The sequence below is a fragment of the Pipistrellus hanaki genome, assembly GCF_964339955.1.
Source record: "Pipistrellus hanaki genome assembly, chromosome: 2".
Taxonomy (NCBI): domain Eukaryota; kingdom Metazoa; phylum Chordata; class Mammalia; order Chiroptera; family Vespertilionidae; genus Pipistrellus; species Pipistrellus hanaki.
The window spans coordinates 161,939,932-161,954,504 of NC_140504.1; the positions used below are offsets into that span (position 1 = coordinate 161,939,932).

General features: G+C 37.7%; 1 protein-coding gene across 2 annotated transcripts in view; it reads left to right on the plus strand.

The window, feature by feature from the left end:
* OMA1 (OMA1 zinc metallopeptidase) overlaps nucleotides 1-14,573 on the plus strand; it is a 44,172-nt gene that overhangs the window by 23,020 nt on the left and 6,579 nt on the right. For both annotated transcript variants that reach the window (XM_084872976.1, XM_084872977.1), the window contains one exon: nucleotides 4,407-4,556. In XM_084872976.1, the coding sequence (XP_084729102.1) occupies nucleotides 4,407-4,556 (150 nt within the window). The remainder of the gene's footprint in view (nucleotides 1-4,406; nucleotides 4,557-14,573) is intronic.

Below are 14,573 nucleotides of genomic sequence, written 5' to 3' on the forward strand. Positions count from 1 at the left end.
ATACATTCATTTATTTAAATATTACAGGCCTGGTGCATGAAAATTCATGCACTGAGGGGGGCGTCCCTCAGCCTGACCTTCCCCCTCTCACAGTCTGGGAGTCTCAGGGGTGGGAGGTGACCTGGCGATCAGGGGAAGGCCACACCCCCATCACACCTTTGCTGCTGCCACTGCCAGTTGGACAGGCCTCGGTTGACGCTGGTTACCTGAGTCTTGGGTGGCCCTGGGCGGCTGGGTGGCTGAGGGGACTGCGCACCTGCTACCCTGGCGGGGCTGAGGGGACTGGGAGCTGCAATCTTGTGGCTGTGGGCCCCGCCATCTCTGAGGGTGTGACAGTCAATTAGCATATTCCCTCTTTATTAGATAGGATTTTATAATTTCTTTCAGTGATGTTTTGAGATTTTTTTTGTGTGTGTATAGGACTTAGCCATTTTTTGTTATATTTATAGCTAAGTGACATTTGTTTTTATAATTAACCTTCTATCCAGAAACCTTGCTATCTTCACTTAATTCTAATAGTATGTAGATTCTTTTAGATTTTACATATACACAGTTATCTTGTCTGTGAATAATGACTGCTTTATTTCTCAATTCCAGTACACACACACACACACACACACACACACACACACACATATGTTATGTTAATACATACTTACATGTAATCACTTACTAAGGCTCACTAGTTCTATCTATAAAATATACCCGATGTGTTTCCATCTTTACTATTAGCATTTTTTATTACCTGGACTTCTGTGCTAGCCTCATTATAGCTTCCACCGGTTCCATTTTTACTCCCCTCTATTCTGTTCTCCCTGCCACAAAGAAGAATCAGGTCTAGTAGGCTGGAATATTCACTTTCTCAAGGCAAGACTTCCATCGACAATGCCATCATTTGCCATTAGATTTTTTCAGATTCTGGCTGACTTACCCCCTAATTCTGATTGATACAGTTAAAAAATGCATTTATGAATATAATCAGAAGACAGATTTTTAAAGGCCCAGGTCCCATGCTCTCTAAATTGGTGTGTATAGCTCTTCTCTGACTTGTTATGTTGATGTTCACTTACCAATTCACCATGTATTTAATGTGTCCCTATCTTCTAGGCTGTAGGGATGCATAATACCTTAATGGAGGTCACAACTTGAGAAAGAAAGAGGCTCCCAATTGAAGAATATACCATGGAGATATAACTTTATCTAAGGGCCATGCAAACTTAGTCTAGGGATTAGATTGAAGTAGAAATTATTTGAAGTGAAGATATAACAGCTAAGTAGTAATTATTCTGGTGAAGGTGTTGGCAGTGGTGTTTTTGATGGACAGTGTGTCTAAAGGAAGAGAAATGATGGCCTTGTGTGGGAGTTGAAAGTTCCGTGTGACTGCAGAATAGAGTCAAGAGCACCAGTGTCAAGAGGGAAAAGTGAAAGGTGGGCAGAGACTTCTTTGTTAGTAATTGTAAGGATTTTATACTGTACCTTGTATAGTGGATAGGACCTTGGACTCTAGAGTTAGACAGATCTATGTGTGAACTCTTGTCTCTTCCACATGACTGTGGAAAAATCACTTAATCTGTTCAAGTCTGTTTGCTATTCTGAAAAAATGGGAATAGTGATAGTATCTACCTCAAAGGGTTACTTTGAATATCCTGGACTCAATTCTTCTTGTGGATTATATCCTTTTTTTTTTTTTTTTTTTTGGACATTAATGCATCACACTCCCTTGACTTCTTGCCATTCAGTATTCAAATCATATAACGTAATTCTCTTATTCTGTTCTATCCTTACTAGACTGCCTTCCTTTGTACCATCCTGAGGAGGAGAGAGCACACTGACCTGAAGACACAAATGCCCCGTGCCCCTGGTGGTTTTAGCAGTTACAGCTATTGCCATGCATTCATAAGTTGGCATTCTGATTTTATGTCAGTCTTGTGCTTTTGGTTAATGGGGATTGTTCTTGGGAGATGGATCTATTGGTCATCTGCTGTCCCTTTAAGTTTATGAGCTCTTAAGGCCCAGGGCTAAAGAGAAGATGGAAAATACATTAAAATAAAGTTACTCTTGAGCCTCTTTCAACACAGGCAGCTTGCTTTCCCTGGAGTGCTCTTGACTCTGTTCCACTAGTAGCTGTGAGCTTATTTTGTATATTTACATTTTTATAGTTTCTTTAATTTTGTATTTATAAGTTATTCAATTTACCATTATATAGATTCAAAATGACTGATAGAGAATTAGTAAAAGCTGGTAGGACTGAGGTGGGGCTGAAGCACAGAATAATAAACAGCTGTTCAGTTATCTGCTGATAAAATGATGTCCTGTGAAATACTTGACTTTGTTGTGTTTATATGTTAATTTGTCAGTATACAGAGAATTTGGCACTTTACAGACATTTACAGGAATGACTTTTGTTTATTTTGATTTCACAAACCATGAAATCATTCATTTTTAGTTTTATTTGTTTCTTAACTATGGAAAAAACACACGATGTATTATAGTGGCTCTAAACGGGGCCTCTTGAAAGGGCACTTTATATGATTGTTTTGATTGTCACAGTGATTGGGGAGATGGGAATTACTAATATCTCATGGGCCTGGAGGATGGATGGGGACGGCCTGTTAAATATGTGTAGTGGCCTGGAGAGCCCTCCAGAGGGAGGAACTGTCCAGCCTGGTGAATTGTAAGTGGCTCTTGTGAGAGACACTGCCTGCTGGTTTCTGCAAGAGCCTCAGTAACTGTGCAGATAGCACCATCTAGTGAGGGAAGTAGGTCATAAGCAAAATTTACTTTCATCATAAAAATGAGAGAAAATCCAACATTCTAAACTTTCTATAAAATAAAAAGGTATAGAATCTTTAGACTTTTGGAGCAGGAAGGAAAATTAGAAATAATCTAATCCACCCTCTCCCTTTACAGATAAGAAAATTAGGGTCCAAAGAGGCTAAGTGATTTGTCCAGTAACATGTAGTTAGCAGCAAGAGACAGGGCTGGAGTCCAGGTCTCATAGTTTCTCAGGTTAGTAATCTGAGCCTTTGACATAGCAAACTGACTAGCTTTGTGTTCTATTTGGGTTAATAGCTTAGGTTATTTGTTTAGTGATTCACTTAAGAAATAAAAAACTGTAAATGTGCACATCTCATTTACGAGGTTTGTTATAAGGTAAACTTGCATAATGCATGTGTTATTCATTCCACCTTGTTTTGAACCTAACTGTATTACCTACAAAAATGAGGCAGGCTTCTGTGTATTTAATTTTTTAGTTGCTATGATTTCACTCAGATGAGGCCCAGCTATGAAGCAAGGCAGGAGATGCTGGTGCGGGTCTTGGGCCTTTTATTGATAGGTTTGGGACTCCCTGACTCCGCTGAAGCTTGTTTCAGAGTTTAGCCTGAGCAAGGACAGGGCATTTATATGCAAAAGCTACTGCACACAGCATGGGTGGGGTTGTAAATTGGATGAGGTGTAGTCTTAGGGAATAACCAGGGCAGAGCAAACAGAAATGGCTTCCAGTCAGCCCTGGTACTGAGAGGTCCCAGAATAGGAACAATGATCCCTGCAAGCACCTTTGGGAGAAAGCTGCCCCAAGTTCCTACCCCAATGCCAGACAATCAGTTCCTCCTCATATGTGTCTGTGTTCCCCAAAGCCTTTCTCTGGTGCTGGAGCTCAGAGGAAGCAGGACCTTGTAAGTTAAGTTTGTAGTGCTGGCCTTTTAAGAGGAATAGTTGGTTCTCCAGCAGCCTCAGTGTTACTCAGCCCCAGTCCTCATTGGGCTTTACAGCCTGTAGTTCTTACTGCCCGTAGGGACTTCTTTTCCCAGCTCTGGGACCCTAAGCTGGATCTCTGGTGTGAGGCTGGGACCCCTTGTTCCTCCGGGTGGCCTCCTTAGAGATGATCTCCCTCTTAATTAAAAAAAGCAGCACATGTGAGTGCCGGACCAGCCAGTTCTGCACCTCCGCACCTTCTCCTGGTTTCAGTGTGCTTTCTTCTTTACTTCTTTTCTTGTAGGAGTTTCATTCAGCCAGCTTTCTGGCAGTTTTGGATGATGGTTGTTCTGTATTTTAGTTGTAATTTTGATGTGGTTGTGGGAGGCAGCAAGTTCAGGCATTTACTTACACCACCATCTTCAAATCCCTAATACGTGTTCTTAATATCTATCATACTGAAAAGCGTGGTTTCTTAGGGAGTGGTATTATTGTAAATATTGTGTAGGGGCAAGAAGGAAAGGTAGACATATTTTTTTTTTTTGAGTTCTATAAAACCATATTGTTTGAGTATTCTTTTTAAAAGCAATGAGTATATTCCTCTTTTATTAAAACAATAGAAAATATTTTTAAAACATGTAAGGACATAAATGTAAACTTTTAAAGATGTCCTCATAGTTATGTGTGCTTTTATTAACTTTTGGTTCTAGGCTTGTATGGATGTCAGATCCAGTTCAGTGTTTTGGCGGCAGCTGGAACTTGCAGATACCCTCTCTGGTCACCCCAACGTGCCAGAATGGTTATCCACACACCCTTCTCATGGAAACCGCGTTGAGCAGTTGGATAAACTCATACCTGAGGTGAGCTAACACTATTGAAGACAGGACATTACTTTTACTGTATCCCTTATTTTTTAAAAAAATATATATTTTATTGATTTTTTTACAGAGTGGAAGGGAGAGGGATAGAGAGTTAGAAACATCAATGAGAGAGAAACATTGATCAGCTGCCTCCTGCACACCTCCCACTGGAGATGTGCCTGCAACCAAGTTACATGCCCTTGACCGGAATCGAACCCAAGACCCTTGAGTCCGCAGGCTGACACTCCATCCACTGAGCCAAACCGGTCAGGGCAGTATCCCTTATTTTTAATGCTGTTACTTCTCGTGCTTAGAGAAGGAGTTCTAGTTTGTCAACTATTTTGATCACTATAATTATGGATTATCAGTTTTCAAAAGATTTGACCGAAGAGCAAAATCTTGCTTGTCCTCAAGTCCTGGGGGATAAATTGCTGTGTAGACTTGACTTTTCTTGAAGGTGAAGGTTTAAGCTTTTTAGTATCATTCCTTTTAATTTTACCTGATTTGGTGAAAATCCAAAACTCATGGTATGTTTTTTTCAATATATTGGTCATAATTTATTTTTTTCTCAGTGATTTAAGCTTATTGTTAAAAAAACAAACAAACAGCAGTAACAAACTCCAGTTAATGACTAGTATTTATTCCAATAATGATGCTGGAATATTTCTTAGAAAAATCCCTTGATATTAGGTTTTTTTCCCCCTGTTTTTTTTTTTATTTCTTTAAAAAGAGAGAGTAAAGCATGCATGACTTTTTTCCTGTAGAATTCATTAATGAATAAAGCCAAAGCAGCTTTTTCCCAATTAGTTTTTACTACCATCTAAATATGTTTTTATTTGTTAACACAATTTAAAATGTTTTCTGTGGTATCCACTTCAGTACAAGATGGATGGCAGGCATCTCTAAACCAGGCTGCACACTCTTTCTGTCTCACTTGCATTGCCAGGATGACTACAAATTTCACTTGACAGATATTGAGCACCTATTATAACAAAAAAATACTGGTAGATACAGGGGATACAAAGAGAATTAAGACATGGTTTCTTATATTTTCAGAATGCTAACATAAGTACAAAATGATTCTTCATACAATAAGGGATAGGATTGCATATATTTCTATTATAAGAAAAATAGAAATATAGTGGCATGCAATTTGAAGGAATAGCCTGCATCTGGTTTGGGATAATAAACTACCAGGAGATTCATTTATTGATTCATGTGATTTATATGGAAATCCACCGATAGTTTGCCATTCTGTATTCTGTTGCTGGGAACAATATAGTCTCTGCTTTCTTGGAGCTAACATTCATGTCAGTGCAAGTAATAAACAAACATATACATACATGCAGTATGTCATGCAGTGATAAACACATTGGGGAAAAATAAATCAGATTAAAGGTAGTAAAGAGGGCTGGGCAGCAGAGAAGGTGTGCTGGGCTATGCCCCTTCTCAGAGAAAGCCTTACCTAACAGAATCGAAAGAAGCAGGGGACCAAGTCCTGTGGCTATCTGGAGAGAGGGTCTTTCAGGCTGAGGAGGCAGCAAGCGCACAGGACCTGGAGGGAGCGTATATTTGGTTGTTCAAGGAATGGCTAGGAGTTGAGTGAGTCAAGAAGTGTGTGTGTGTGTGTGTGTGTGTGTGTGTGTGTGTGAGAGAGAGAGAGAGAGAGAGAGAGAGAGAGAGAGAGAGAGAGAGAGAGAGAGAGAGAGAGATGATTGAAGTATAGTGGGACCAGAGAGAGAGAGAGAGAGAGAGAGAGAGAGAGAGAGAGAGAGAGAGAGAGATGATTAAAGTATAGTGGGACCAGATCACGAAGGGTCTTTTCTAACCCATTGTTAAGGACTTGACTTTTATTCCAAGTGATCAGGGAAACTAGTAGAGGGTTTTGAGTAGAGGAATGACTTGATTACTTGATCTGACTCATGTGATGACTCATCTGTTCTGTGGTGGTTATGGAGACTGTAGTAGGACAAGGGTGGAATCCAGGAGACTCTTTACAAGGCTCTTGCAATAATCCTGTGAAGATATTATAGAGGCAGAAGAGAGGAAAAGAAGTGTTCAGATTTTGGATATATTTTGAAAGGAACGATGAGGAATTGTTGCTAGTTTGGGCATACTTGTGCCTTTCATGGGCATTGGGCCCAGCCAGACAGGGATTCTTATTAACTATCCTAAATATATTTCATTTATACCCATAATTTGAAGAAAAAATATTTGAGAAAAAAAATAGCAGTCACGTTTACTTGACACATTGTAGTTATCATTCATCTTAAAAGCACAGCATAGGACTGGAAGAATATGGGTTTCATCCGTAACTAATTTGTACTGAAGATCACTTACTCTAAGCCAGTGGTTCTCAACCTTTCTAATGCCACGACCCTTTAATACAGTTCCTCATGTTGTGGTGACCCCCAACCATAAAATTATTTTCGTTGCTACTTCATAACTGTAATTCTGCTACTTTTATGAATCATAATGAAAATATCTGTGTTTTCCGATGGTCTTAGGCTCTATCTGTTCCACAAGTTGAGAACCGATAGCAGGGTTGCCTAAGACCATAGGAAAACAGATATTTACATTATGATTCATAAAAGTAGCAGAATTACAGTTATGAAGTAGCAACGAAAATAATTTTATGGTTGGGGGTCACCACAACATGAGGAACTGTATAAAAGGGTCGAGGCATTAGAAAGGTTGAGAACCACTGCAAGCCTTCTTAAGTGCTGCCCAAGAGCCAGGGAACTTGCATCATCCTAGGAGGCTTAGCTTCTCGCTAAAGCCATAATAACCATATGGTTTCCTTTTGGAATGCCCTTTCTTTTTATTTTTCTTCAGTGAAATTCTAAAAATGTGTGGTTTACTTAAATTGGATAGTGAATTTTAGTCAACTTTCATCTAAATTCTGAGTTGTCATTTCATCATCGAAGATAACTAAGGATCTTTGGAGAAGTAAAATGTGCTTTAGAGAAGTTTTTTAAATAATAATTAATTGATTAGTGAATATGAAGGAAAATGATTGGAGAAATAAATATGTCATTTGGGCACCAATGATGATGATAAGCTTTGGGAGATATTATTTTTCTAAAAATAAACTATCCTAGTTTAGGAACTTAAGTTGAAAACCTTATATATTTCCTCTCACCTCCCCAAGTGATTAAATTCAATTTGAAAGTAATAAAATTCTACTACAATATTGGGAGTAATTTAGTGGTTGAAGTGAAACTTACAGTTAGTGTAAGAGTCTTTTGATAATTAGAATACATAGTCATAATTCAGAGATTGGAATTCCCTATTATCGTTTCTAATTTCTCTAATGAAAGAAAGAAAATCCTCAGGCAGTATGTAGAATTATGTGAGTCTGTATACTACTAAAGACTACGTTTTTGTTTGATTTCATTTAAGATTTTTTTCTACTTAAGTTAGTACGATATATTTTACCTAATGCTCCTGCTCTTTGACAATTCTGATGTTATGCCTGAAGTGACAGACGTCTCAAAAGGCAGTTGAAAATACAGCAGCAGAGCACAGACATCTAGGCCAGAGACCAGGACTTGAGAGGAACTCTATAAAGGTGGTAGTTGGAGCAGTGAGAGTGGAGTAGGCAGAGAAAAACATCCTGGATAGAGTTAGCAGTGTTAGATGGTTTCCACATTTAATTGGGAGGGGGAAGACAGAGCCCCTCGTAGATTAGATTCACAGAAAGAGAAGAGATCAACAAAACCAGGAAAAGGAGACATATATAATACTTAAGCAATAAAGAATTTAAATTAAAAAAAGAGAAAGAAGAATGTAAATAAACACCACAATACTGGGCGGGGGGTTGGGGGGGAGGGTGGGAAGGAGAAAAGAAAGAAAGAAAAACAGGAAAGTAAAATTCTTTGTTTCCATGAGAACACAAATCTTGGTAATTTTGATTTCTTTAAAATGTAACTTACTGAAAATCATATATTTTTATTTCTTATTAGATTTCTTGAATATCATCACAGAAATACATTATTTTTTACTAGGCATATCAACATTTAAGATGTTTTAAAACTATATTCACTTAACGAATATTTATTAGTAATCAATTATGTGCCAGATTGTAGATATTAACGGTGCTGTGAACAAAATAGACAGAAAAAAACCCTGCCCTTATGAAGCTTATTTTGCAGTAAAGAGAGACAGACAATAAATAAATAACTTAGTAATATATAGAATAAATCACCAATATATTATTATATAATAGTTAGTAATAAGCATTAGGGAGGAAAGCAAAGAGGAAGGACAGTGTATTAGTCAGCTTGGGTTAAGTAACAGGAATTCATTTCTTCAGAGTTCTGAAGGCTAGATATCCAATCCAGTATTAAGGTTCCAGCCATTTGAATTCTGGTGAGGTCTCTTCTCCTGGCTGCAGATCGCTGGTTTCCCACTGTGTCCTTACATGGTAGAGAGAGTGAACATGCTGTATCTCTTCCTCTTCTTAGAAGGGCAGCAATCCCATCATGAGAGCCCGAACTCATGACCTCCTCTAACCCTGATCAGCCCCCAAAGACTCCATCTTTAAATACATTGGGGGTTAGGGTTTTAATGTATGCATTTGGGGCGGGGGGAGGGGGCAGGAAAATACTTCAGTCCATAAGAAGGATGTAAAGTGTGAGCAGAGATGGCAGAAGGGTCGGAATAGCTGTTTAAAAGGGAGTTGGTCAGAGAGAGTTTCACTGAGAAGATGTTGCTTGAACAAAGACTTGAAATAAGTGAGAGTCTTTGCCTGGAGGTTGAGGGATGTGGGGTGGGGTAAGAACCTTCCAGGACAGGAAATAGTCAGTACAGTGCTCTGAGGCAGGAGTGAGCCTGGTGTGGTTGGATGAGTGAGAAAGAGGGAGTGAGGGTGCAGGACTTGAAGTCCCTGTGAGGACTTTGCTTTTATTCAGAGATAGGACCCCAGGGGAGGGTTTCAGCAGAGGACTGGAGGAGTATCAGGATCTGACCTACAAAGGATGCGTCTACAGTTCCTACAAAATACTATAATCATAATTTTGGCGTACTTTAGTATAGAATAATGTTTAGAAACAGACTAGTTCCTTTTTAAAAAATTTAAAAAAAATTATTTCAGAGAGGAAGGGAGAGGGAGAAAGAGATAGAAGCATTAATGATGAGGAGAATCATTGATCAGCTGCCTCCTACACTCCCCCTACTGGGGATCGAGCCCACAACGCAGGCATGTGACCTGACTGGAAATTGAACACTGACCTCCTGGTTCATAGATGGACGATAAACCACTGAGCCATTCCAGCTGGGCCAGACTAATTCTTTTTTTTGTTTTATTTTATTTTTAAATCAAGAAAATGTCCCCAAAGTAGAAAATATTCCTGCTATTTTTTAAATGTGAATTCTGAGATAAAGCATGTGTAAAAGCCTAGTTAAATATAATCCTGTGATCCACTAGTGTTTAAAAAGGATTAATATAGGGTAGTAATAATTTTATTTGTAGTTAATAAGATGATATAATTTTATTTACTTGAAATAACAGTTAAATTTAGGAAACGCATATCCCACATATTTTGGTTACCATAACAACTTGGGTGAAAAATTGAAGAACAGATGTTATATCAACCTGTTGATGTTTAGTAGTATGACAGTTTTATAATTATAGTTGCACTGTTCAGAATTTAAAATTGTGTAAACCATAAGTTGTCCTTAAAAGAGAAATCTTTTTATACTCTATAAGGATTTTTATAAATATTTACATGTTATAAATATGAATATACTTACATGTGAAAATGTATATGTGAACAAGGGAAATTGTATGATAACCCAGGGTAAAAAGTCACTTGAAAGATTTATTTTACAACTGAATTTAGACTGAATTTTTATTTTCTACTTCTCTCACCAATTCTTTGCCATCTTTTCCTTGGGGTGGGTGAGGAGATGGAAAGTGATAAAATATATAAGAGAAACATTTAATTTACTACATTCAGTTTTTTAGATGTCAGAACCACTCAGTGGTTGGCTGTCAATACATTCATTTTATTCTCACTTATTTTGAATTCATTAAACTTTCAGGTAGCTGGGATTTTGTACTCATATGTAAATCATTCTTATGCATTTATAATTGGACAGTGTAAATACATAAATCATTAATATTATACATCCCGTAAATAGAACATGTAAGAGTGCTTAACATTGAAGTGAAATGTCGTTGTTGGCCAATGTACACAAACATATACCATTCACCTTACAGAATTTCATTTTCTCTGACAGGGAGAGTGTTGAGGAAGAGGGAAATATAGCAGCTACTGTAATTGAATTGGCCTCTGAATCATATAAAGCCAGGAAGCCTGACAGTAGCATTGTCTAAAACCTTTAAAAAATATTATGGTACATATGATGTGTATCTACTTGAGGCTGAAAATGAATGGGCTATTAAAAAAAATTAGCTTTTAGAGGAAAAGGGGGAAAAATGAAGGTGATTTCCCCGCCCCCCTTGAAATGTCTTGGTTTCTATTTTCATAGGAAGCTTTTAATCTAATCATGAAACTTCTCGGCATTAATTTTTTCCTTTTAAAAAAAACTTAATTATTATAGTTTAGTTTTTATGAATAAGTAATTGCAGTTCTCTTGATATGTAGTCCCTGCAAGAATCCTGATGTGTATTAGCAGTTGTTCCATAAGTACTTTAGTTGTTACTGGGAATAAATACAGCCACTTCTTAATATGTTATCTCATGTTAGGAGTGGTTAATTATACAATTTCATTTGAAAACTTTTCCCCATTATTTTATTTCAGAGGACAATTGGCCTGTGTCAAGGTGGCCTTAATTTTGATATATTTATTTAAAATTCCTAGTCATTTACATTTAATTATTTTAGACCACTTCAAAAATTAGTCAGACTTCAGTTTCCACTACACTCATGAAAGGAAAGGAAATGAGTTAGTGGAAGAAAAAATTTTAAAGGTGAAATCATGACATATAAATATAAAATGAACCATATCTGTGATTTTACTTAATTTACTAGTGAGGGAGCCTGTAATATGTCACCACTAGCTCAAAGGAGACTTCAGTAACCATCGGCATGCAGGCTCTGAGGGATGCTGAAAAGAGCTTACAAACAGGCACAAAACCGACCCACTCATAAGGCAATCAGTTGCTTCCACTAGACATGGACAAACATCATTTGCATGGTTATCAGTTTTCTACAACTTACAGAGTTGTACAATAGCTCTGAGACCATGGAAGGCAGAGATAACATCCAAGGATGCACTTGACAGGTCACCCAATGATCTTCTTTGCCCATATCACAGTCTTCCACAGTTTTCTGTTTTTGTTTTTCCTATTGTCATTTATTTACCTCTCAAGTAAAGATACCAAGTCAAATCATCCTGTCAGACTAACATATAGGGAATCTCCCCAAAATGTGTACAAATTCTAAGTGATTATAAAGTCAGTGTTTATTAACATACAGTTCATTTTCAAAATTAAGTGAGTTATTAGCTGTACATTTTTTGGGACACCCTGTATAAAAAGAAGTTTTTGTTTTGTTATTTTTATTTATTTATTTTAAAACTATGTTTTATTGGTTTTTAGAGAGAGATGAAGGGAGAGGGATAGAGAGAGAGAAACATCTCATCTATCAGCTGTCTCCTTGAGCCCACAACCTGGGCATGTGCCCTGACTGGGAATCGAACCAGCGACTTCTTGTTTCCTGGGTTCACACTCAGCCACTGAGTCACACTGGCCAGGCTGTTTTGTTATTTTTAAGCAACTACACAGGCATTATTATTGTTGTATTTCTTTTTTTTTTTTTTTTCCTCTTAAAGTAGTAACCAACTATTCTCATTAATTTCCATTGAATCTATTGAGTTTTAGGATTGAGGTTATTGATGCTAAAACCTTAGGCTTTTTGAAAAGTATATGCTTGCCTTCAGAAATTAAGGGAAAGAATTGGAAATAGAGGGAGTGTAAAGGACATTTCATGTTTTAAGAGAAACATTTAAACCTCTCATGGGCCATTTAGAACTCAAGATACAGATGTAAGATCAAGGATGAGGTCACAGATATACAAAAATGGGAGAGAAGGGAAGACATAGGGAGAAAGGGTTTTTTATTTCTTTTTCTTTTTTAAATATAATTGAATTTATTGGGGTAACATTGCTTAATACAGTTTTATAGGTTTCAGGTATACTCTTCTATCATACATCATCTGCATATTGTATTGTGTGTTCACCACCCCAAGTCAAGTCTCCTTCCATCACAATTTGCTTTCCTTTGTCCTCTTCTACCTCCTCCCCCCTTCTCCTCCCCCCCCCCCCATCCCTCTTTTAAAAGGTTTTTTTCTTTTAGGAAAAATTATTTTAACTTGACATTTAATTATAGTTTTTAAAAAAACACATATAAGAGTATAGAATAATTTAACGAATCCCCATTTCTCAATCACATTCTTTAGTATCAACCTTTTTGTATACATGCTTTCTTCTGTTCCTTCTCTGACTTTTTTTGTTCTTTTGTTCTTTACTCTGAAGTATTTAATATATATATATATATATATATATATATATATATATATATTGATTTTAGAGAGGAAGGGAGAGAGAGAGAGAGAGAGAGAGAGAGAGAGAGAGAGAGAGAGACATCAATGATGAGAGAGAATCATTGACCTGTTGCCTTCTTTGTGCCCCCATTGGGGATGGAGCCCACAACTTGGGCATGTGCCCTTGTGCAGAATCAAACCCGGGACCCTTCAGTCTGCAGACAGATCCTCTATCTATTGAGCCAAATCAGCTAGGGCTACCCAGAAGTAGTTTAGTGCAAATCCAGACCTGAGGGCTTTCCTTCCTAATTAGTTCAATATTCATTCTAGAAAATATCCTTTTTTCCCCATTACATATCTAAGAAAATTAATAGTAACCCCTTAATAAAATTCTATCCATATTCAAATTTCTGCCTTAGAGATAATTTTACAATTGGTTTGTTCAAATCATGATCCATCAAGACCCACACATTGCATTGGGTTGCTGTGTCCCTTAAGTCTCTCTGACTTTAGAGCAGTGCGCCCACCCTGTGGGTTTTTTTTTTTTTTTTTTTTTTTAAATACATCATTGACTTGTTGAATAAATCCAGCCCCACATTCTCGATTTATCTGATTGCTTCTTTATGGTGTCCTGTGGTTACTATCTAAACACTGTGCACTGCTTCATTTCTTCATCTGCTTTACAAAAATTATTTCATTTACTTGTTTATTGTCTGTCTCTTCCCCTGGAATGTAAGGCCCCTGTTTATTGCTGTATCCTTAGTGCCTGTGACCATTTCTGAGATGCTTGGAGAATATTTGCTGAAGGACTGTGTAGTGTGTAACAGTAGGAGAGATAAGTAATGTAATATTGGGTCAAATGTAGAAAAATGGGCAATACAATTGAGCAGTGGTTCTGCTTCCCCATAGAAATTTGGAAGATGTAGAAATTGAGCATGTAGCAAATTAATAGTTGGTAATGGGAAAGGATATTCTTAGGAAGTACTGTAAAAATAGTAGCCTTAGGAGTCCTGGGTTTTAATCTGAACCAGCCACACAAGTTTAAGGAAGTTCCCTACCCTAAACTTCATTTTGCTTCACCTGTCACATTGAGATAGCAGTGTCTCCTGGGTGTTTTACATTCTTGTGCATTGGTGGTGGTGAGGTCCTGCCTCTTCCTCTTACCTCGCCTCCTTCCCTCATAAGACACTTTAATGCACATGTGTCAAACACAAGGCCCGCGGGCCAAATCCAGCCCGCCAGGCCTTGCAATGTGGCCCGCACCGCGCTGTCATCACTGCACTCCGCTGTCAGTTTATGACATTGTCAGTTTATGACTGTTCAGTAAACCATTCGGCCCGCGATTTAGGCTGGATTTTAGATTTTGGCCCCTTCTCTGATTGAGTTCGACACCCCTACTAATGATAAGTATTCTAGGAGAAACCAAGATGGCGGCATAGGTTACTGCCTAACTGCAGCCTCACACAACAATTTCAAAAAATACAACTAAAATATAAAGTGGATATTA